Raw genomic sequence first — 25,822 nt, forward strand, 5'->3', positions numbered from 1 at the left:
TATTTGATTTACAAATAAGGAATCCTACTTCGCGGAATTTCATTTATCACGGTAGGGTCTAGAACCGATTAACCGCCATAAACGAGGGTTCACTGTACACTACTAGGGCTCCTTTTGGCAGTTAATAACAAATTATAATTTGTTAAATTCAGCTTTGCTGGAGTTCTTATAATATTTCGTGGTTTACTGTTACCATTCATTTGGGCAATATGAATTCTAACATGGTATCACAGGATTCAAATGCCTCAATATTACCAACTACTTTGTTCTATGGCCTTTAGTAAAACTCTTGACTTTGTCAATCATTAAATCCTTAAATGATTTAATCAATCATTTAAACATTTACTGAATGCCCACTGTATGTCATTCACAGACAAAATGAAAAGGTCTTTAGTGGGGAGCAGGGAGGGAGGGGAAAAATGAGGACCTGATGCCAGCCAGGGGCTTAAGTGGAGAGAAAATGTTTTGAGAAAGATGAGGGCAATGAATGTACAAATGTGCTTTCATAATTGATGTAAGTATGGTGTGATAAGAGTTGTATGAGCCCCTAATAAAATGATTAAAAAAAAAGAAAAGGTCTTTATACAAAGAAAAAAACATTTTAAGATACAACAGAAAAACCAATACCTTTCTAATCTGTGTAGGATAACAATACTGTCTACTGAATGGAGTTGGTGAGAAAATAATAACATAAGCACTTAACTATTAATGTTTTTTAAAGGGCTTTGTAAGTTGCAGAGCCTTATGTAAATATTAGTTGCTACTTTGATTCTAATACTAGTTCCTGAAAAATATTGTAATAACTATTTTTTCAAAGAAGTTTTTCTAATTTTTCTTTTGGAACAAACCAAGAAGCTTATAACTGGTTCAAACTGTAAGCCTGCTTCCCAATTATAAATTTGGACTGTGGATACTTTTTCTTTATTTTAACAAATTGATATATAATTGAAATACACTGAAATTCATCTCTTTAAATGCTAGTCAGTAGTTTTTTTTTTTAATACATTCACAAAGTTGTGCAACCATTACCAGTTACTCACTAATTTCAGAACATTTTTATCACCTTGAAAAGAATCCCTGTCCCCAGTTGCAGTCATTTCCTATTTTCCCTCCCTCAAGTCCCTGGCAACCAGTAATCTACCAGCTCTCTATGGATCTGTCTATGCTGAGCATTTCATGGAAACGCAATCGCACAGTATGTGATCTTTTTTTGGCCTGGATTCTTTCCCTTAGCTTAGTGCATACAAGGTTCATTCGTGTGTGGCGTGCTTCATGACTTCATTCTGTTCAATGGCTGAATAACATTCTACTCTAATGGATACATTCAGGTGCCTAGGTGGGACAGTGAGTTAGCATTGTGCTGCTAACTGCAAGCCAGCAGTTCAAACTCACCAGTTGCCACACAGGAGAAAGATGAAACTTTCTGATCCCATTAAGATTTATAGCCTCAGACAATACCTGGGTCAGTTCTACCCTGTCCTGCATGGTCACTATGATTTGAAGTAAACTTGATGACAGTGAGCTCGGTTTGTTTTGTTTTTTGGAAGATTACAGCCACAGAAACCCTACTGGGCAGTTCTACTGTGTCCTATACGATCTTTATGAGTTGGAATCACCTTAATAGCCATGGATTTGTTTTTGGATATGTTGCATTTTATTTATCTGTGCATTGTTTATGGACATTTGGGCTTTCCTACTTTTTTAGCTGTTTTAAATAATTCTGTATGAAAACGCCTATATGCTTTTAATTTTCTTGGAAATAAACCAAAGAATGACATAACCGAATCATACAGGTACTCTTTATTTAACTTTTTGAGAAAGTGAGTCATTTGATTTTGATACCTGTTTTCCTCTTGAAATGGAAGTGTCTAATGAAGGAATGATTAAAAAGTCATTGCCAATGCATGTCAAGAAGAATGCAAGTTAAACAATAAAAGAAATCCACAGCTCAAATAAAAGCAAATCACATTAGGTACTATTGTCCGAGTCAGTGCATTAGGAAGGTAGACCATCCTGAGGTTATGTGCAGTCATGTTTCAGCTAGTATGTTATGGATTAAAAAAATAAACCTTGGTTTCCAAAGTGGACAATGTGGCATAGATGAGCTAAATAGCAAAGTTTATGCCTTAAGAGCACTTTATTTTGGGGGGAAGGAGGGAAAAAATGAGAAGCAAAAGAAAAAATAAATAAACCTTGGTTTAAGTATGAAAAAAAGCACTTTACATATTATAAATCTATATCCCAAGAAGTAAACCAGTCATGCATGGCATTTTGCTTTAAACTACAAAAAGCACACTGGAATAAAATTGCTTAGTTCTGACAGGGAGAAAATATACTTAATTTATAAACTAAAGGTGAGAAGGAGTTTGAAAAATGAAAATAGCAAGATAGGTTATTTTAAATGAAAAAAGTGACATAAATATGTGAAATGACTTCATTAGATTAGGCAGCCATCACGTTACCAGGAGAAACCAGGAATGCATTTACTAGGCTATCAATACACAAGTGGGCTTCAAAAGTTTGTGGAAAAATTCCACTATCTTTTAATTCCATGTTTCAAGAACTTCTTAAAGCCCCTTTGTAAATGTTAACCATATCAAATATTTAGTATCAGTTAGTGTAAAATTACTAACCTGCGACTCTGAGCGATTAAACTAAATTGTACAGTGGCTGTGATGGTTAAGTATCATGTCAACTAGACACTCCTGACTAGCACTGGAGCCTAACCCGTCAATTAGCTCATCATCTAGTGATGCCTCCCAGAGAGGTGTGACCTTTTTTATAAGAGATACTGGGGACCTCCTTTCTCTGTCACTTCATCTTTTTGCTTATTGAGAATTTGTGCCTGCCTCCAGGGGCAACCCAACCTTAAGAGCTGTTGGCACCCTGCTGTTTCCACTGACCTTGGATCAACATGACTCTGCACCCAATGTCCTGTGATCTTCCTGCATCCCTCTTCACCTGAGTCATTGGCCTGCAGTTAGATGAGTCTGAAGAGGTGAGTCTCCAGCTAGTATCAGAACCATGGACTTAAAATGGACTACCTGGATGCCTTATTGATATAAGATTATTTCTTGATATAAAGTGCTTGCTTATACATATGAGTGTCATTGATTTTGCTTCTCTAGATAACCCAGCCTAACACAGTACCTGATGATGTGAATGCAGTAGGTTTTGAATGGTGCATATATTTCTAGAATGAAGCTGTTGAAGTATATAGCTATAGTTAACTTCTTTCAGTGAAGATTTAAGATGGCTGGAAACTAATAACTTACTAAAGTTAAAAAAAAAATCACACAGTATACATTTTGGTCAATAAAAATAACTTTATTTGCTCTTTCCGCTACTGATTAACAAAGAATATGAACTTTTCTTAATGCGTAAGTACATTGGCTTGTATCTTTATGTATGTTGAGTGTAGTTAAGAGTGTAGTTTAGTCTAAGTAACTTTATGAATTGTTTCTAGAACAGTGATGGACAGCCAGGGGTGATTCTGACCCAGAGAAACATCTGAAAGGGTCAAGAGCCATTTTTGGTGGCCATGAGGGTGCCACTGGCATCTAAAGGATAAAGGCCAGGGATCAGGTTATTCACTGCTATTGAGTTGATGCTGACTCACAGTGACTTTATAGGGTGGGGTAGAACTGTTCTGAAACTAACTCTTTTTTAAAAAAAACAAAACATTTTATTGAGGGCTTGTAAACTCTTATCACAATCCATAAATCCATCCATCCATTGTGTCAAGCACATTTGTTGCCATTATCATTCTACTTGAGCCCTTGGTATCAGCTCCTCAGATTTTCACCTCCCTCCCCACTCCCCACTCCCTTAGGAATCCTTGATAATTTATAACTTATTATTATTTTGTCACATCTTACACTGTCTGACATCTCCCTTCACCCACTTTTCTGTTGTCCATCCCCCAGGGAGGAGGTTATATGTAGATTCTTGTAGTCAGTTTCCCCTTTCTACCACACCCTCCCTCAACCTTCCTGGTATTGCCACTCTCAGCACTGGTCCTGAAGGGTTCATCTGTCCTGGATTCCCTGTGTTTCCAGTTCCTATCTGTACCAGTATACATCTCCTGGTCTAGCCAGATTTGTAAGGTAGAATTGGGATCATGATGGTGGACGGGGAGGAAGCATTTAGGAACCAGAAGAAAGTTGTATGTTTCATTGTTGTTACACTGCACCCTGACTGGCTTGTCTCCTCCCCGCCACCCTTCTGTACGGGGATGTCCAGTTGCCTACAGATGGGTCTTGAGTTCCCAATCTGCATTCCCCCTCATTCACAATGATTTGATTTTTTGTTCTTTGATGCCTGATAACTGATCCCTTGGACACCTTGTGATCACACAGGCTGGAGTGCCTCTTCCATGTGGGCTTTGTTGCTTCTGAGCTAGATGGCCACTTGTTTACCTTCAAGTCTTTAAGACCCTAGACTCTATATCTTTTGATAGCTGGGCTCCATCAGCTTTCTTCACATTTGCTTATGTACCCGCTTTGTCTTCAGCAATCGTGTCGGGAAGGTGAGCATCATGAATGCCAGTTTAATAGAACAACGTATTCTTGCATCGAGGGAGTACTTCAGTGAAGGCCCAATGTCCATCTGCTACCTTAATACTAAACCTATAAATATATGCACATAGATATATTTCCCTATCCTCATATATACATGTTTTTACATATGTACATGCCTTTATTTAGAGCTCTAAAAATGCCCTTTGCCTCCTAGTTCTTTCCTCTATTTCCTTTTACTTTCCTCTTGTCCCACTATCATGCTCAGCCTTCATCTGGGTTTCAGTAACTCCTCTTGGTTATATTACCCTTGATCATGCCCTACCAGGCCTCCTATACCCTCCTCCTCACCGATTTGGATCACTTGTTGTTCCCTTGTCCTTGGGTTTGTTAACACCACTTCCTTTCCCCCACCTTCCCCTCTCCCATTTCACCCTGGAACCGTTGGTCCCGTCGTTTTCTCCTCCAGATTGTTTATCCTGCCTATCTTATTTAGACAGATCTGTGGAGATAGTAACATGCACAAAAACAAGACAGAGCAAAACAAACCAACAAAAGAAAATAAACCATCAATGACAGTCAATGACAAACAACAACAATAACAAAAAATAAAAGCCTGTAGTTAGTTCAAGGACTGTTTGTTGGCCTTTAGGAGTGTTTTCTGATAGAGTGATAGCGTTCCAAGCCCTGGCCCAAAGTCTACTTTAGGTATTCCCTGGGGACTTCATTGCTCTGTTTCCCTTGCTGTTCTGTTGCACACTTAGTGTTTTGCCTCAGTGTAGTTGGATCAGATTGGGCGCAATTCCCACACTGTGTCTCCTGTCTTGTCCCCTGTAGAGCTATGGGTCAGTGAGGGATGTTGTGTCTCATACTGGGGCTGGTCTTATGGTCTTCTCTGTGGATTGGCTGCTCTGAGCGGGAATATCGTCTTCATGGCTTGGTGGGCCAGGATATGCTCCACTCTCTCTTCCTCCCCCTTCATTTGCTCCCATGTGCTATGATCAGATATGTCCCTTCCTGAGCTGCAGCTTCAGTGCTGTCCTCTGAAATAAATTCTTCTGGGGGGAGGGCCAGCTGTCCATGTAGTTGGGATTGGGACCAGCCCCTCAGACCTCTCCAGTGGTTCCCTATTCCATGCCTGTGTTGCATTCACATCTTGGAGTACCAGGTTGAAGTCTGGTCCCTCTTTCCCTGTGGAGATATAAACAATACCTTCCTTTGGGTGGGTTAGTGCCCTCCTCCCCTGCTACCCATTTCTTTTTTCTCCTTACCCCCTCCTTTTTAGTTGGCTACCATATGTATCCCTGGATTTGGTCTGGCTCCTGCCATACTACCTGGTCCTCACCTGAGGAATGTATGTATATACAGTAGCTTTTTCCCTCTGCCCCTTTTGCATTTTTTTTTTCAAGTTTACCTCAGTGGACTCATATTGTACTTATCCTTTTGTGCTTGGCTTACTTTGCTTAGTAAAATTTCATCCAGTTCTTCCCATATGTTGATGTGCTTCATACGTTCATCACTACTTTTTAGTGATGCATAGTACTTCATTGTATGTTGTACCACAGTTTTTTAATCCATTCATCAGTTGATGGAAATCTGGGTTGTTTCCAACTCCTTGCAATTGTGAACTGTGCCTTGATGAACACTGGAGCACAGATGTCTCGCTGTGGTTTGTTTCTTGCCTCTTCTGGGTATATGCCCAGTAGGGGGATGGCTGGGTCATATGGCAACACGATTTCCATCTGTTTTGGCTATCTCCAGATCAATTTCCATAGTGGCTGTACACACCTACAGGTCCACCAGCAGTGGATAAGAATTCCAGTCTCCCCACAACCCAACACTTACTGCTTTCTGACTTTTTGAGTTGGGCTATCTTTGAGGGTGTTAGGCGGTATCTCATTGTTGTTTTAATTTGTATTTATCTTATGGCTCAAGATTGGGAATATTTTTTCATATGCTTATTGGCCATTCAGATTTCTGCCCCTGTGAATCTTCTGTTCAGGTCCTCTGACGACCTCCTCAGTGGACAATTAGGTTTTTTTTTGGAAGCTAGCAGAGTATAGTAGATTTTAGTAATAAGGCCTTTGTCTGATGTGTCATTGCAAAAGATATTTTCCCAGTCCGAGGGCTCTCTTATAACTCTCTTGGTAAATTCTTATGATGTACACAGGTGTTTTATCTTCAGTATATCCCACTTGTCTATGTGTGCCTCCTCTGTGTTTGTGTCCTTTGCTATTTCTGATAGCCTATGTATTCCCTGTGCCAAAGTTCTCAGGTTGGTCCCAATACTCTAAATGATGGCCCTAATAGTTTGGGGTTTTACATCGAGGTCTGTGATCCACTTTGAGTTTATTCTTGTGCATGGAGTGAAATAAGGGTCTTGCTTCGTTTTTCTGCAGGTAGATATCCATTTTCTTCCAGCACCACTTGTTGAAGAGGGCATCTGCTTCCCATTTGATAGTTTTAGGTCCCTTATCAAAGATCAGTTGTCAGAAACTAATTCTTTTATAGGAATAGAAAGCTCTTTCTCCTGTGGAGCAGCTAGTGGTTTTGAACTACTGACCTTGCAGTTAGCAGCTCAATGCTTAACTACTACACCAGCAAGGACCTAAGGACGCTGCTAAACATCCTATGATAACTATGACAATTCTTAGAAGACATCATCTGGTCCAAAATGTCAATAGTGAATGAAAAAGTATTTTGAACAGACGAGAATGAATTAGAAGATCTATAAATAGAGTTTAGAGACACTCTAACAAAACTGGAACTGATCAAATCCAGAGTATTTTTTGACTAAGCTATTCAACTTATTGAATATCTAGATTTATTTTAGAAGGAAAAGGCAGATTGTATGTAATGTGTAAGATTGTAAAGTCACATCAGCTTTAACTATGTCACACAAGTCCTTTTCACTTTCAGCGAGCAAGGTTCTATCATCTGTATAAAGCAGGTTGTTAATAAGCCTTCATCCAATCCTGATGACACTCCGCCCCCCCCCCCCGCCCCCTAAAACCCATCTTCTCAGGGAAAAAAGGAGCTGATACCAAGGGTCCAAGAAAGAAAATGTTTTGAAAATGATGATGGCAACCTGTACAAATGTGCTTATACAGTTGATGTATGGATTGTTATAAGAGCTGTAAGAGCTCCTAATAAAATAATTTATTAAAAAACAAACAAACAACCCATCTTCTCTGATGATTTGCTCTGCATATAGACTGAATAAGTATGGTGAGAGGACAGGAGTTTGAATTATGTACCATAATAACCTTCAAATAACTATTCACTTACAAAGTAGAGTATGAAAAAACATAATGCTAGGAAAATATTTTAAAGTTACAAGAAAGTTTTAGAGTTGGATATGCAATTTTATTATTTCTAATACTTAAGTTCGCTAATCGGAAAGCCAAACTTGTTTGTCAATGTGTGAAGTAATTTGCTCTTTTTCCTCTATCTCTTATTAAACCATCAGTGCAATATATATATCTTAAATTTTTATTGCTTTTTTTGTTGAGAATATACACAGTAAAACATACCAATTCAATAATTGCTACATGTATAATTCAGTAATATCAATTATTCTTTGAGTTATGCATTGTTAGCATTCGTCTTTTCTGAATTGTTTTTCTGCCACTAATGTAAATTCACTGACCCCTAAGTTCTCATTTAATCGAGTGTTTTGAATTGCTAGTGTCGATTTCATCCCATATAGAGCTCTTAAAAGAGGATAATGGTAAGGTAGATGCTCTTTACTAGTTACCCTAAATTATGACTTGGTTTTAAGAAGACTTCAGGGGATATATTTGGTTGAAAGCTTGAAGTTCACCTTGAAACAATAGTTTTGGGGTTCACCCGACTTACATGGCTCCAGAATTTATGGAATCCACTTAAATATTTGTTCTGCACTTTCATGTTGATTAATATTCTTCTATAGAATCTTTGACCAACATGCTCAATAATGGTAGTCAGGTATCATTTAGTTCTCGTGACCTCATGGCAAAGGAAGCAGTTAGCTATGGAGAAAATTTACCACACATTCAATATCTTCCTGACTCATCTTCTTCCTTTATTGTTTCAGGTACATAGCAACAAATTTATGTGCCTTGGATGGCCACTTGCAAACTTTTAAGATCTCAGGAAGTAGAATAGAAGCATTAAACATGTTACCAGGCTAATTTACTAGGATATTTCCATAAAACCATGACTCTCCACTGAGGACCACACTCTCATGAGCTACTCTATTATGTCAGCGTAAATCTATCTATCACACAATCTTTGCCAAGTCAACTTTTTATGAACAATTTGACAGCAATTATAATCAGCTGTGTAGTCCTACCCTTAATGCAATTTTTATATTATGTTAAACCACAACAAAGTACTTTTTAAGAAATAAGGCCTCCCCCTGTGGTAACCATTAATAAACTTTTATGTCTCTACATTTGACATTTTGTGCCTTTTAATATAAGCAACATCATCCAACATTTGTTCTTTTGTGACTATTTTGAATTGCACATTGAATATTAACTTCAACTTAAAAATTTTTTAAATTTTGTGGCAAAAAATTTAACATAAATTATCCCACTTTAACCAATTTTAAATGTACTATCCAGTGACATCAATTACTTTCACCATATTTTGTAAACACCATCAGTATATATTTCTAAGACTTTTTCTTTAGCATAAACAGAAGCTTAGTGTCTATTAAACAAGATTTCTCCATACTTCTCTCCCCCACTCTTTGGTAAACATGAATAGACTTTGATGTATTTGTAATTGCCTATTCTAGATATTTCATGTGTGTAGGATCATACATTATCTGTCCTTTTATGTCACATTTATTTCACTTGGCAAATTTTCTCTCTAATGGTAGGATTTCTTTAGGCCACCAGTTTCTTTCTATAGACTTCTTGTGTTTATTGAATGGTACTTCTTAACTGAAATAATAATTTACCTTTGAATAATGAATATACACCAAATCTTATTAATTAAATTATTCAGATATAATGAAAAGAAATTCTAAAATATCTATTCATTGAAGACAATCAACTTAATGGCAGTGGTGGGTTTTTTTAATGACCTACTTTAATAGAATAAACATTTAGCAGTAATGCTTTTATTTGATTAAAACATTTTTTTTTGGTTAAAAGAGCATTTTATTGGGGGCTCTTACAACTCTTATAACAATCCATACATCTATTTTATCAAGCATATTTGTACATCTGTTACCATCTTTCTTTTCTAGGCATTTATTTTCTATTGAGTCCTTGGCATCAGCTTCTCTTTTCCACCCTCACTCCCCATATTGAGTTAGTATGACGTTTTCTAACCTGTATGTATAAGTAAACTATTATTCTGTTTTGTACAATAAAAATGTCAATACTGTCTATTACTGGAAATCTTTTAAAAAGTAGTTCTGCTCATGTGGAAAAAGTTTAAAGATATAAAAAGGAAAATAGTTGGTCCAAAAGCTGTATTTGGTAATAATCAATTTCATAAGTTATAAATATGCTCAAATTATTTGATTAAATGGCTGAATTTAATTAGAGCAAAATTTGGTCTTAAATGCAGAATGTTAGCAATATTAGGGCACTCTTTTTAGGTGGATCTAAAATATTTAGGTTGTAATAGGAAAACAAATTTATCTTCATTAAATCTACTAAGAAAGAAATATAAGAGCAGAATACCAGAATCATAACTTATATTTCCTATATTAGGAAATTTCCCCCTTTTTTCATCTCTATTCAAAATTATAATATTATATAATTTTAATTTTATATATTTTAGCTTGTAATACTTTAGGATATATATTAATTGGAAATTTCACATCTAATATGATTAATTGAGAATATAAATGTGTGTTAGTCTGGGTCGACTACAGAAACAAAATCCAGAGATGCTCATATATGTATAAGAGAGAGCTTTATATCAAAGAGTAATTGTATATTAAGAAAACATCCTGGCCCAGTCCAGATCAAGCCCATATGTCTGATATTAGCCCATCTGTCTGATACCAGTCTATAAATTCCTCTTCAGACTCATGGAACACATGTAATGATGCAGGAAGATCAAAGGCCTGCGAATGCAAAGTCTTGTCATCCATTAGCAGTAGAAGCATCTCAGCACTGGTGTGGGTCTACATGTGGCTCCTCCAGCTCTAGGGCTCTGGCTGGGATCAGCATGGCTCCATGTCTCTTGTCAGCAGGAAGGTGAAGCAGAGACTGTGTTCCACCTCCGAAGAGGAAGACAGGAGTGCCCAGAATCCTCAGAAGTCCATGCCTACACAGAGACCTCATTGGCTATGACCTGATTAACAGGCTAGACTCCACCCCTTTGCAAGTTGACAGGAGATTATGTAACTGGCACATATGTAACTTACTTAGCCCAGAGTTTCCAAATAATCAAACTCACTGCCATCGAGTTGAGTGTGACTCACAGTGACTCAATATGACAGGACTGAACCATCCTTGTGGTTTTCTGAGACTGTAACTGGTTACAGGAGTATAAAGCTTCATCTTTCTTCCTTGGAGTGGTTGGTGGTTTCAGACTGTTGACTTGGTGGTTAGCAGCCCAGCATATAACTCACTATACCACCAGGGCTCTTGGCACAGTGCTGGATATAGAGTAATTACTAATCTATTTTAACTATTCTTATTATATAGGAATAGCCCCAAACTCCTAGGACATGAGAGATTCTGATGTTATTCCTCAAGAAACAACATTAACCTATGTGTTAAAATTACTGGTTAGTAGATAATAAACTGTTTTGCAATCACTCAACTACCAAATAATGTAGGATCATCACACCCCTAGAGAGCAAAGGAATATACCCATTCTTTCTTTATTTTTAAAAAATCATTTTACTGGGGGCTCATACAACTCATCACAATCCATACATATGCCAGTTGTATAAAGTACATTTATACATTCATTGCCCACATCATTCTCAAAACATTTGCTTTCCACTTGGGCTCTTGGAGACAGCTCCTCATTTTTCATTTTTTTCCTCCCTCCCCGCTCCCCCCATTATTTCATTGATGTTTCTGAAACTATGATGAACAAAGTTTCATGAAGTGCAGAAATCATAAAACTTCATGTGATGAAAAAAGACACATTATAAAGTAACATGTTGCATTTATTAAACTGTAGGCATCATTGCATAAGACACAGTTACCATAGGTTAAAATAAAATACAACTACGATTTTTAAAGATCATTTCCCTCTTTTTAGGATACCCTGGCTTTTTACAAGACAATATTAAAAACTGTGCTTTCTAAAGCTCAGTAACTGATTAACTTAATGAAACAAACAATGTCACTTTTGAGTAATGATCTCTTTTAAAAAAATCATCTGTTGGGTGGAGAGCAAATGTTTTGAGAATGATGAGGGCAATGAATGTACAAATGTGCTTTACACAATTGAAGTATCTATGGCTTATGATAAGAGTTGTATGAGCCCCTAATAAAATGATTAAAAAAATCATCTGTATCAGTCCAAATGGTCAACAATTACAGAAAAAATGAGAAGGGAAGAGGAGAGGGAAACTAGATGGTTAGAAACGGTTCAACTAGAATAAATAAAAATGATGACACACTGTGAAGAATGTGTGAAAACTCACATTCTATGTGAAAACTCTGTGTAGCAACTATTATGTGGAAATCTAATTTGCTATGTAAAATTTCATCTTTTTTTTTTTTTTTTGGGTAAAATTTCATCTTAAAAAAGTCCCGGTGGTGCAAATAGTTAGGTATATTAGCTGAAAGACTGGTGATGTGAACATAGCCAGAGGTGAACTGGAAGATAGGTCAATCAATCTACTTCTGAAAGATCACGGTCTTGAAAATGCTCTGCTACCTAGTTCACCCCTGTATAGACAGGCTGACCAAGAATCCGAATGGACTCAATGACAACTCATTAACAATAACCACAGTGTAGGAATGGAGATGTTTTATGGTGAGACAGTTCTGAACTTAAAGGCAGCTCTAAAAGCTAACAGTTGAGTGACACTCCCAAGTTATTTAAATTCTTAGTACCTAATTTTTTTATGTTGTAGATTGGAGATACAGACAGCTGCCAAGAAGGTATAGTGAAATGCAATGAGATAATATGTAGGAGGTCTGGAAGAGCAGCCAGCAGAAAATAGGAGTTTTATAATACCTGTAGATTAATTTTATTTCAGTTAAAAATAATAATATTGTGTTTTTGGTGTAAGTATACACAATAATTTGGGTTCCTATTCAAAAACTTCTACACAACTTGCTCAGTAACATTGGTTACATTGTTCATAATATGTGAACTCTCTCATCATTTCTTTGCAGTTTGTTCCATTTCCTTTATCTACTTTTCTTTACATTCTCATCTTTGTTTCAAAGTAATTGTTGACTATTTGGTCTCACAGGTGAGTTTGGGTTCAAGATTGGAAAACCAGTCTTGGGGAGTCTTCTTGTCTCAACCAGCCCAATAAGTCTGTTTTTATTGTTTTGTTTTTTAAATATGTTTTTCTAACTCTAGGTTTTTGATTTGCACATTTAATTATAGCATTTCACTTTGTCTTCTCAAGCTGTTCTTTGTGAAACTTTCTGTTCAGTTCTTTGACCTCATTTCTTATGTTTGCTTAAGCTACTGGATGAGTAAGAGCAAGTTTCAGAGTCTTCTGATATCCACATAGGTCTTTTCTTTCTTTCCTGTCTTTCTAGTGACTTTTTGGTTTCTTCACGAATGGTGTTCTTGATGTCCTCACACAGTTCATCAGGTATTCCACATTAGTGTTCAATGTGTCAAATCTGTTCTTAAAATTCAGGTGGGGTAGACTCAGAGGCAAATTTGAGCTCTCATGGACTTGTTCTAATTTTCTTCAGCTTTATCCTGAACTCACATATGAACAATTGATGGTCTGTTCCAATGTTGCCCACTGGTCTGGTTTTAGCTGCTGGCATTGAGCTTCTCCATCACATCTTTCCACAGATGTAATCAATTTGAATTCTGTATATTCCATCTGTTGAAATCCAGGTGTATAGTCACTGTTTGTGTTGTTGAAAAATGGTATTTGCTATGAACAAGTTGTTGATTTTGCAAAATTCTATCATGCGATCTCCAGCTTCATTTCTATCACCAAGATCATATTTTCCAACTACTGTACCTTTCTCTTTGTTTCCAACTTTTGCTTTCCAATAGCCAATAATGATTAATGCATCCTGATCGCATGTTTGATCAATTTCACAATAAAGATAAGGTAGAATTCTTCAATGTTTTCATTAGTAGGCTTTAGTACAATAGTGCGTAAATTAATGAGTTGTATTGATTGGATTTCCTTGAAGGTGGATAGATATAATATTTTAACAGCCAGCATTGTACTTCAAGATAGATCTTGAAATGTCCTTGCTGATAGTGAGTACAAAGTCATTCCTCTTGATTGTGTCATTCCTGGCACAGTAAACCATATGATGATCTGATTCAAAAAAGTCAATATATATGACCTCTAAACATTTGCAGCGGTTTCTTCTTAGCTTAAGTTGTGTCCCACCAGCAAAGATCCCCAAAGTTCAATTCCCACAGGCTTTACTCCATTTACACCACCATGTTTTAACTCTACTTCGAGAAAGCAGCCACTCAACAGGATCAATTTGGAGTCCCTTCCCACCCAAGGGGCCCATCCTTCAGGAGTATCTATGACAATGCTTTGCTTCCATTCATTTGGCCTTCAGTGTTTGACAAGGTTTCAGTGCTATGCATAAGGTTCCCAGTGGCTACTTCCTCCAAAATCAGCAGCTATTCCTTCTTTCTATGAATACTGCCTTTGTAATAATGCCATTTAAACAATAAAAAGTCTATCAATATATGAACGAAGGGTATTTTTTCATTTACTGAGGTCTTCTTTAACTTCTTTCTGCTGTTCTGTAATTCTCAGTGTGCAAGTTTTTCAATTTTTTGGTTAAATGCAGTCCTAAAATTTTATTCTTTTACATGCTATTGTAAGTGGAATTATCTTCTTAATTTTCTTTTCAGATTCTTCATTGCCAATACTGTGCTAGTTCCTAAAACCAAGGGCCCCCCTGACAGAGCCCCAGTTTCCCCCTAAGACTTCAAATAATTATAATACCATTTTGAGTACTCTCACATTCACTTTCTTACTACCAAGCTGCCAAGGTGAAGTCCCAAGGTGACAGGGAATGAGAGTACCCCTGAGCGACCTCTTAGGCGATCCAGGAATGCGGGATGAGCAAGATCTAAATAGTAAAGATAGACAAAAGAAGGAGGAACATCCTCAAAGACTGAGGGTAGAGTGAGACAGTTCCTCCTCAACCCAAATATGAAAATAGAAGAGGGCTATTTCCTTTGTCTCCTGCAATTCTGGTCTGAAGAATCAACAAAAGACCCCTCCTAAATGTCTTTAACACAAAGATCTTTGCAGAAGTGACTTTTTATACTTATCTTATTACTGAAAGAATCAAACCACTACCAACTCTGTAGATAAAGTGGTAATCCTGTATTGTTCTTTGGACTCTCACACGTACCTTTAATGGCACGGTAGTACATTTTCCTCCTCTCTTTTCTTTTTACTACATATGTTGAATAATTTTTTCCCCACTATTATAACTTTGTGATGGTTTCCCCCCCTAGGACAGTGTATATAAATATTTTCATGTTGATTTGTAACTGTGACTTTGCTGCATTAATTTATAATTATTGCAGCATTCTTTAGGATTTTCTATATGAATCATCTTTGAATTGTCCAACTGCTCAGATTAGAATGTCAGTACTCTGCTGAACAGAAGTGGTGAAAGACATCTTTATCTTGTTGCTGTTCTTGTGGGCAAAGGTTTACAATCTCACCACTGAGGAAGCCATTAAATCTATTGGGTAGCTTTTATCATGCTATACAAGTTGCACTCTGCTATGTCTAGTTTTATGAGGAACCCTGGTGCCCTAGAGGGTTATGCATTTGGCTGTGAACTGAAAGGTCAGCTGTTGGAAACCATCAGACTCTAGGTGGGAGAAGAGTTACATGTAGTCTCAAAAACCAACAGTGGCAGTTCTACCCTGTTCAACATGTTCACTGTGAATTGGAATCCACTCAGTGGCAGTGAGTAAGAGTCCTAATATTTATTATGAAAGGATGTTGAATTTTATCAAATGCTTTTTTGGGTCATTTTCTGTTCTATGTGTATTAAATTGATTTCTTAAGTTGAATCACTCTTACTTTCCTGGGCTAAATCCACGTTGTTACAGTGTATAATGCTTTTACTGTGCGAGTGCTTTTGGTTTGCTAGTATTTTGTTGAAAAAGTTAGCACTTATAGTCCTAAGAGGTATAATAGGTCTATACAGTAATTTCCTTTTCTAGTGTTATCTTTGTCAGGCTTTGGTATCCAGGCAAGGTTGGTCTCATAGAATATGTGAGGATATATTCTTACTTTTTGGTAGAGTTGGAGTAGAAATAGTGCTTTTGTTTTTGTTTTGATGTTTGGGAGAATTAATCAGTGATATCAGGTGGTCCTCTACTTCTGTTTTTGTTGTTACAGGTCTATTTAAGTTATTCTGTTTCTTTGAGAGTCAGTTTGGATAGTTTGTGCTTTTCTAGGAATATGTTGATTTCAATTAGGGTACTAAATTTGTTGGTTTTGATTTGCTCATAGTATGCTCTTAAAGTCCTTTTTCTTTCTGTAAAATTATTAGTAATGTTCTTTTTTTTAATTTCAGATTTTAATAAATTGAGTGTTCTTTTAAAATTAGCTAAAGAATTTATTCTATTTTACTGATCTTTTAAAAAGCAAAAATTTTGGTTTTGTTTTTCTGTTCTTTATTTCATTTATTTTTTAATCTTTTTATTTCTTTTTTTTTATCTTCTTTTTATTTCTTTCTTCCTTTGGGCTTATATTGATTTTCTTTCTCTAGTCATCAAAGGTGAAAGTTAGACTACAAATTTAATACCTTTCTCTTTTAAAATGTAGGTATTTATACTGTAGTTACAGATATCCTTCTAAACACCTTTTTACTATATCCTTTAGCTATTAGTATGTAGTGATTTATTTTATTTTATCTCATCTCAGGAAACCATGGGGGAAGGGAGACAGCGATTGGTGTAAGATATGAAAATAATAATTTATAATTTATTAAGGGTCTTGAGAGTGGGAGAGTCAAAAGAGTAGCTGATACCAAGGGCACAAATATAATGTAAATGTTTAGAAAATAATGATGCAACTGATGTCGAGATTGTTATAAGATAGGTTTGATATGTTTGATACAACTGATGTCGAGATTGTTATAAGAGCTGAAAGAGCCCCCAATAACATGATCTTAAAATTAATAAAATTTATTCCCCACAGTATCACCTGTAATAGTGTCAATTTTAAGAAGCTTCACGATATGCTTGAAGATTATCTGCTGAAGGTTGTCTGCCATTGAGAACAGTCAGACCCTACTGTGTGCCCCACCCTAAGTATGGTCCATTCCCTTCTGATACTGATCACAGATTGTTTCCCTGGAGAATATCCACCCCATCCAGCGGGGGGCATTGCCCATTGGGAAACATTGCTGTATCACAATGAGGATATACAAGGGATTAAATGTTAACTTTTTTTTTTGTCATAGAAACTTTGTTATCTACCCATTCTAAAATAAATGATTTTATAAACAGGTATGAAAACATGACAATAATGTTTATCACTAAATTTACCTTGCCACTATTTGAAGGTGATTTTATGCAGCATTGGACATTTTATCGAGTCTTACCTGAGCCATTTTTCAGATACCCATTTGCATCTACAGTTGTATACATGATATATGGTCCTGGCTGATTTACTCCAAAGGGCTGTAATAAAAAAAGTCATGGTTAAGCCTTGAAAAGAATGTGAATGATTTCAAGTTTGTTATAAAGTAAAATGTCTTACACATTTTTTTACTTAGATGACAATTATTTTGAGAAAAATGTCATTAATAAATAGCATTTCAAAAGAAATCTATTAGTAGAAAAAATTAAATTTAAATTATTCTGTATCACAGGATATATTCATTTTCAACTTTACAAGGTAGCATTAATTCCCCCCCCCCCCCCTTGTACTGTGGTAGTAGTACCACTTTCTATTCCTCCCAACTCTATGGGAAAGATCCCATTCCTTCTCTCTCTTATTATCTACTCTCTCCTGGTCTTTGTCTTAGGAATAGGGATGCCCTTTCATATTCTAAATCTGTCCCATTCCAGTGATGCTAAGTGATACTTTATGGTCACTGTATTTTAACCTCAAATTTAATTTGTCTATATATTAAAAGGTTGGTATCCTGGGCATACAGTATTTTATGTAGAAAGGATATTATACACTTATACTACATACTATTTCCACAAAATAATTACCAGAATTCTATAGGTGAATTCATATTTTGAAAATGGGCAAGCAAAGGTATTGTTCTTTAGATAGCCACAATTTAAAATCTAGTCATTGACAGTTGAAGAGATACGGAATTATTTTCATCATCATCTAATTATTCCTTTTTAAAAATTGTATCGCTTTAGCCTATATGCAAAACTCTTAAATAATATATTTAGTTACTTGTATTTTTTTCAGCAAACCTTCAGACTACTGAATTTTTTTGTCCTAGTTCACATTAGAATGAACTCTGCCCTACTATCCATAGAATCTCATTTTACAGATTTATTTAGGTAAATTTTGTTTTTCCCACTTTTATTCCATTAAAAAATCAAGTCAGTGACTCCTTAAGCTCACCTTAATTTGGCTCTCACCATGGGCCAGTTAATCTAATATTTGAGGGAAGATCCAGCAATCTTTATTCAGTTTATACACTAATTCTCAAGGTACGGTTCTCAAGGAAGGTCCCAAGATAGATTTTCTTTTTAAAATCTTTTTATTGGGGGCTCGTACAACGCTTGTAACAATCCATCCATCCATTGTGTCAAGCACATTTACACATTTGTTGCCAATATCATTCTCAAAACATCTGCTCTACACTTGAGCCCCTGGCATCAGCTCCTCACTTATTCTCCTCCCTTCCTGTTCCCCCCACCCTCATGAACCCTTGATAATTTACAAGTCATTATTATTTTTTCATATCTTACACTGTCCAATGTCTCCCTTCACCCACTTTTCTGTTGTCTGACCTCCAGAGGAGGTTATATGGAGATCCTCATAATCTATTTCCCCTTTCCACGCTCCACCCTCCTGGTATCACCACTCCCACCACTGGTCCTGAGGGGTTCATCTTTCCTGTATTCCCTGTGTTTCCAGTTCCCATCTGTACCAGTGTACATCCTCCGGTCCAGCCGGATTTGTAAGGTAGAAGTGGGATCACGATAGTTGGGGGGAGGAAGCGTTCAAGAACTAGAGGAACGTTGTGAGTTTCATTATTGCTATACTGTACCCTAAGTAACTCATCTCCCTACTCCCCCTCTGCAAGGTGTGTCCAGTTGTCTAGAGATGGGCATTGGGTCTCCATCGCGTGCCACCCTCATTGACAAGGATATGACTTTTCTCCCCGCCTTTGGTGTTTAAAGCCTGGTCCCTTTGGCCCTTTGTGATCACACAGGCTGGTGTGCTCCTTCTATGTGGGCTTTGATGCTTCTGTGCTAGATCGCCACTTGTTTGCCTTCAAGACTTTATGACCCCAGACACTATATCTTTTGATAGTTTTCTTTTGATAACTTTTTTATAGCTTTTGATCGCTGTATCTTTTGATAGCTTTCTTCACCACACTTGCTTATGCCCCCATTTGTCCTCAGCAATCATATCAGGAAGGAGAGCACACAGTGATATGCTTTTTCATTCTTTGATGCCTGAAACCTGATCCCTCCAAGACCTCGTGATCACACAGGCTGGTGTGCTTCTTCTGTGTGGGTTTGGTTGCTTCTCAGCTAGATGGCGGCTTGTTTATCTTCAAGCCTTTAAGATCCCACGTGCTATAAGGTAAAAAATGCTTTCCAGAAAATACTTAGATGTAATTTTAGCTAAAGATTCAAAATCAAGGGTGTGTAACTAGCAGTGGCACCAAGTTGTGGTTATTAAGAATTGGGCATTTAATTGACATTTTCTTGAAAAGAGTCAAAGTAAGCCTCTATTTTCAAAACAAGAGTATTAATGGTTAATATTACATTTGAGCTTTAAGTGAAAATTGAAACATGCTTAGATGAACATGACAGCTTTCCAGTACTTAGGTGAGGTAGTTAGTTTATTGTGCCAACCTGGCTGATAAACACATGTGGGGTTAATTGAAGGACAGAAGGATAAATGGCTCAGTGAGCCTCGCCTTTCTAGTTCCTGGGTTTCTTGCTTTCTGATGGTCAGACCAGGGTGCAGCTGCCTTAGCCAGTTCCCTGCTTCAGCTAGCAAGACTCACTTCCTGAAAGACATCCCTGAGGAGAAGCCACATGGACCTACCCAGATGCAGCCCTGGATGCTGGAGCACCTGTGTGGAGACCCCTGCCAGCACTGAGATGCTTACACATTCACTGACTCGGCTTTCCTCCTGCAGTCGGCATCATTGCGTGTGTTTTGTGAAATGGAGGAGGACTTTGTGGATTGGTGTTGGACATATGGGTTAATGTTGGACTTGTGGGCTTGGGCAGCACTGGGTTGGGATGTTTTCTTGATGTGCACTTAACCTTTATATAAAACTCTCTTATACATGAGTATCTGTGGATTTGTTTCTCTAAAGTACCCAGACTAACATATTAGTCTTTTTTTTTTAGGAGTTCCGTGGTGACAGTGATTTTAAAAGTATTATATAATGTAATATGTTAACAATGGGAAGATCTTTATATCTTAGTAAATCAATATTTTCCAAATGACTAATATACAATGTTATAAAGCCATGTGTGGATAAAGATCCAATCAAAGTTAAGACCGACTGATGGATTTTAATGTAACATAGACCAAAGCGCTTCTGAGATGATATAGTTTCCTGGAAAACCTGTTCCTCTGTAACAGCACTGAGAAAACAGGCAAAAGTAGGCTCGAGCCCAACTTTTGCAGAATGCTGGAATGTAACCAAAAGTTTTTAGAAATTCAAGGAGTGCTTACTCAAGAAAAATGCTGGCTTTTGTTAATAATAATAAGCTTCATAATACTTTACCTTACTCTACTTCTATTTCTCTCTCCCCAGCTCTACAGTAGTCTTGAAATCAGATATTTCATGACTATCCAGGAAATCTTCAATGTATGACATATTAAAGTTATGATGATGAACAGCACTTGTGATCCTCTTTTTATTTTTGGTACATATTATCATTAATAATATGTACTTCCTACAATCTTGCAGCACACACTTTGCTGACATTGTCATTCTTCCACGGAATCCTGGAAGTTCACTGGTTAAAGGTTGGTGGTTTGAACCTATCAGTCACTCTATGGGAGAAAGTAGTAGTCTGCTTCTGTTAAAAAAATTAGAGTCAGGGGCTACACCTGAAAGACTTAACACAGAGGTCCAGCTGAATGAACTGAGTCCTGCCTCAGAGGTGTCTGCACCCTTGGACTTGGGTGGGAGAGAAAACAAAGAAAGGCCAACCAGGGACTGTGCAAGAGGCAGTCATTTGACCTGGGGGTGAGTGTCCAACGGAAAGGGACCCAGAATCACCATACCTCGATGCCCACCTCACAGATATATGGCAGGTTTCAATCTTCTGGGTAGCGATCTGCATTTGGAAGAATTTATCCAGGAAGGTCCCCATGGCACCAATCCCCATACTTAAGTACATAGAGCACAATTGAATGGAATATCAAACCGTGTAGGGTAACAACTCATGGGTTGCAGGTCAAGGTGGAAATGTACTTGCATAGACTCCTCCCTGTGTCATTGTGAAAACTGACAATGTTATCAGTCCAATCATGACCGACAATGTTATACTTTTTCATTTCTATGGGTTCTTTTTTCCTGCCATTAGCTTTGTTTTCCTTTTTATCTATTTGTTTGCTGGTTAGTTTGTTACTGTTATTGGTGTAGTTGGTCTTATGGGGTTTTGATTTTGTCATATAATGGCCACCAAATTAAACCTGAATTGTTCATATCCCATGGACATGCAGATGAATTCTGGGCTCCTACTTAATTGTAGCCCTAATCCAAGAACAGTTCATTCATGAAATGATCACTGAAGATAAGGGTGCTACAGCAAAGTGTGGTGAAGAAAGCAGATGTCTTACAGGCATGTTCTCAAACAAGCAGCCATTTAAGTGAGGCTACAACTAAGTCCACATGGAAGAAGCACACCAGTTTTTGTGATCCAAAGATGATAATAACTAAATTAAAATATGACGAAGGAAAAAGTATCAGGGCTAAAATTATGAACACCCAATTGATATAAGGCTATGGAAGACAGTGGAACCCAAAACCCATCTGCAGAGTAGTTAGATTAAGTGGCTGGCAGATCCCCCACTAGCCACAGGCAAGGGTTGTGAACAGCCTTACTATCAGACAGAAATTGTAAACCTGATTATGCTGAATTGAACTTGATACTCAGCCAATTGACCTCCCTAGTGACCTAGTATGAATTTGTTCTAGGTGCAAGTATCTCTTGAGTGTTCCATGACAAGATTTTCTTCCTTGGCTTTAGAGTTGATGGGGTCCTTTTCTCTTACTCATTATTTGTATTTTTATCTTTATCACTTTATTTAGATTTTGTTTTTGATTGTTTCTACTGGGTTTTCCAGTTTGTGAAGCACAGAAGGAGTGGATGCAGAGAGGTGATAACTGATGCAATGGTTTATGGGGATGCAGGGATGCGGGTGCGAGTTAGGGAGGGTGAGGGGATTTCGGGAATGAACACTGAAGGTGGAGGAGGAGGGAGCACTAGAACTGATTGTGATTATACAACTCATTTTAAGGTGATTTAACAGGGTGGGAGGGTATGGAGAAAGTGTTCTAAAACTTATTGTGTTATTTTTCTTGGTATGATTGACTGAACTATTGAATTGTGGGATATGTGGATTAGGTGTCAATAAAAATATTTAAAAAAATTTGTTTGCACTCAGTATAAGGAAAATCTTAATGGGGGATGTTTTTAACCATCAGAACAGAAACCCCACATTTCATGTACTTCCTCATACCCAGAAAACACTCATCCCCAATGCCCTTTCCTCCTTTACTAAGGACCACGTCTGCATGCCCCTTCCTCCTTTACTAAGGACCACGTCTGCACTAGAAATCCCTGCCTATTCCATTTCTGTGACCTTGCTTATGCAGGCAAAGTATCAAGCTATGCTCGCCTGACATTCAGAGCCAGATTTTCTGGAATGCTAGTGTCGTAATTACATAATTTATTGTCAATATGAAGATATGAAAGTGAAGAGGTGGAGTTTGGCTTGTCAATGAGGTCTCAGCTTGATGACCTTATTTGGAAGTGTCACTGAGATAAATACTACAGATACTTGAGTATAAGCTGAACCGAATATCAGCTGAGGCACCTAATTTTACCACAAACTGCATAAAATATATGTTGAAAAACTCAGCTTATACACAAATATATATGGTACATATTTGGAGGCAGGCTGCTCAATCTCTGCCTTCCAGTCCTGTTAGCAAGTTACTTGGAGACCTACTGGGGACCTGTTCAAGCACTGGAGATGCATCCACTGCCATTAGCTCCTCAAGATGTTTCACCCAGCAGCCTGTGATTTTCCTGCATTCTGTATCATTGCATGTTGTTGTGAGTCTAGAGAGGGATTGATGGACTAGTATTGGACTTATGGACTAGTATCAGACTTATGGACTTGATCTGGACTGGACTGGGATGTTTGCTTGATATATAATTACTTCTTGATGTAAAGCTCTCTCTTACACATTCATGAGTGTCACTGGATTTGTTTCTCTAGTCAACTTGGCCTAATGCTAGCATTCCTCTTTCAAGTTCTCTAAGAGTCCCACTTGGTCATTCCCAAGTCATGGTACTGGTGTTATATTTTGGTGCGTTGATTGGGAATCTCCACCTGGCTGGCCCCTTGTGCCACTAGTTTGGAAAGGTAAACGAATGGTGCCTGGAAACCCAGATTGGAGGGGGAGAAAGGAGCTACTGCCTATTGAGCAGATTTCTAGTGCCACTTCAGAGCCTGCTGATGGCCCCTGTCTCACCCCACCAGACTCAACGGAGATCTTTACAAGACCTGGATTCATCGTCTGGACAAGGTAAGAAGCTAGGGTCTTGTACCACCTTAGTCAGGCCTATCCAGCTGGATGGAAGGAGGGACTGATCATTCCTCAGGCAAGATTACTACTGGCTCCAGGTAGGGACCTCCAAAAAGAGGAACTGTTTAAACTCCGAATGTTTGAATTATTGATTGTGTGTGTGTTTAACTAACCAACTGATGCGGCAGTCTGGCAAGGAGACCCCAAGCAACAGAATCTGACTGAGTCCTAACCTGTAACATCATGGCTACATTGTACTGCATAATGAGACTCACCTCCCTTGAGGAGGCTGACCAGACCTGGGGTTTATATGGGTGCTCCTTAGCCAGGAAGGACCTAAAGTTCTTGAGAGGGATGCAGTCAGGTGGACGTCTATGTAGCTTGATTCAGGGGCACCCTGTTCCCTCATCACACCACTGTTCAAGGGTTCCATATACACCATGGGTAATCGCCAATTGCAGCCCATTGCATTACACTGTATCAGAACTATGGTGTAAAACCGAACACTGTGCCAGGTCAAATGACCATCCTTTGGCATTAACTGACCCCTGGAAGGCACGCTCAACCCCCTAACAGTATGGAAGGTGATCACAGGGAGCCCTGGCCATTTTGATCAGTTCCCCTTGTACAGATTCCTGGTTAGCTGTGGCCTGCTTCATGGAGCTGGTCTTGTTGTGCTAGGCATGGGAAGAATCCAATTTTTGTTACTCAAAAGAAAAGCCAAGCACAGCAGAAAGTCCACCAAACTGCTCTGAGGAAGAGCCCTTCCTGCCACCCTATACTTTTCTACCACTGGCCATGGCAGCCAGTTGTAAGGGCACGCTGCCTCCCTTAGTCTCACAGCTGCTCCCAATAAACAACTCCGCAGATCCCCATTGCTCCCGCTGACCCAGGTGTTTACAGTTTGGTTGTGAGCCAGCTTCACTGAGTCTAGCCATCTGCCTCAACCCATTGACCAATTCCTGGTCCCAAGTCACCAAAACCCGGCCAACCCCAACTGTGCCACCTGACAGGATGATGGTGCTTGGACAGTCCACCTTTTATTACCTGCCCTTTCGCACTCCTGACTTCCTCAACTGGAAAAATAGTACCCCCACGCCTAATGCAGAGAAGCCCCAGGTCATGGTGGAATTAGTTGATTCATTGATTCAGACTCATGTCCCCACCTGTAATGACTGTTGCCAGCTTCTCACCACTTTCTTTACTATAGAAGAAAGGTGTATCACCCTAGAAGCTCAAAAGGACCTACAAACACTTGGCCCCCCAGAGCCCCCTCGATCACACACATTGGGTAGCCCAAGTGTTCTCAGATGCCCAGCCCAACTGGGACTCCCATACTCTGGAGGGGACCTTGGTACAGCATTGAGTGGCTTTTGTAGGGGGTGTAAAACTGAACATGTCTAAGCCACCACAGTGCTCCAGAAGCCTGATGAAAACCTGAGAGATTATGATGAACAACTCTCTCTGTGAGGCATATTGCATTTATACCCCAATAGACTTGAAATCCCCAGGCGCTCATCTCCACATCTGGTCCTTAATGTTACTCTCTCAAGGGACCTTGTTGTCCTCAAGTTTGATGCCTGCCTAGGACTCACCTGTGGAGATTTGAGTGCCCAGAGGCAGCCAGCCACCTCTGCTATGTCTGTCACACACTCTCAATGGGGGATTGGTGCTGGTCCTGGAGAACAGCAGCTGAGATGTGGCAAAGGGACCCTCTGGGCACTTAATTCAGAGAGCTGAATTGGTTGGCCAAAGGAGCTTGAGCTGAATGCGTTCTGGGTGGGACTTACAGAAGACTTGTATGCCCCTTTGGGAATTTATTAGCAGACCTGAAACATTCTAATAAGGTCATAATCCTGACCATTTCTTACTGGCATTACAATTTGCTAACTTCCTTAATAAGCCCGTTAATCATGAGTTTTGTAAGTTCTGCATAGCCTTTACAATGGATATTAGGTAACAAGAGATCAAGTAGAGAGATAAATTATAGAACCTTAATTAATTAAGTCAGCACAGTCATCCAGCCTCAATGGCTTCAGAAAGACTGGAATCCACAAGAAATTGAAATTTTGCTTCTTATTTTCTCTTTCATCAGGATTCTTCTACAGCATGTTTGGTTAAATTTTTTCAATTAATAATAACCAGGGACCATCTAGTTCTGTCTCATGGAAAACGAGTTGGTTGCTCATG

The 25,822-nt window shown here is 38.3% G+C and overlaps 1 protein-coding gene across 1 annotated transcript in view; it reads right to left on the reverse strand.

Moving 5' to 3' along the window:
• Nucleotides 1-25,822, reverse strand: part of ITFG1 (integrin alpha FG-GAP repeat containing 1) — a 237,140-nt gene that overhangs the window by 18,569 nt on the left and 192,749 nt on the right. The window contains exon 14 of the mRNA XM_004704695.4: nucleotides 17,243-17,321. Within this exon, the coding sequence (XP_004704752.1) occupies nucleotides 17,243-17,321 (79 nt within the window). The remainder of the gene's footprint in view (nucleotides 1-17,242; nucleotides 17,322-25,822) is intronic.

Source organism: Echinops telfairi, unplaced genomic scaffold (genome assembly GCF_000313985.2).
Source record: "Echinops telfairi isolate 266 unplaced genomic scaffold, ASM31398v2 ScPeMD7_2291;HRSCAF=2852, whole genome shotgun sequence".
Taxonomy (NCBI): domain Eukaryota; kingdom Metazoa; phylum Chordata; class Mammalia; order Afrosoricida; family Tenrecidae; genus Echinops; species Echinops telfairi.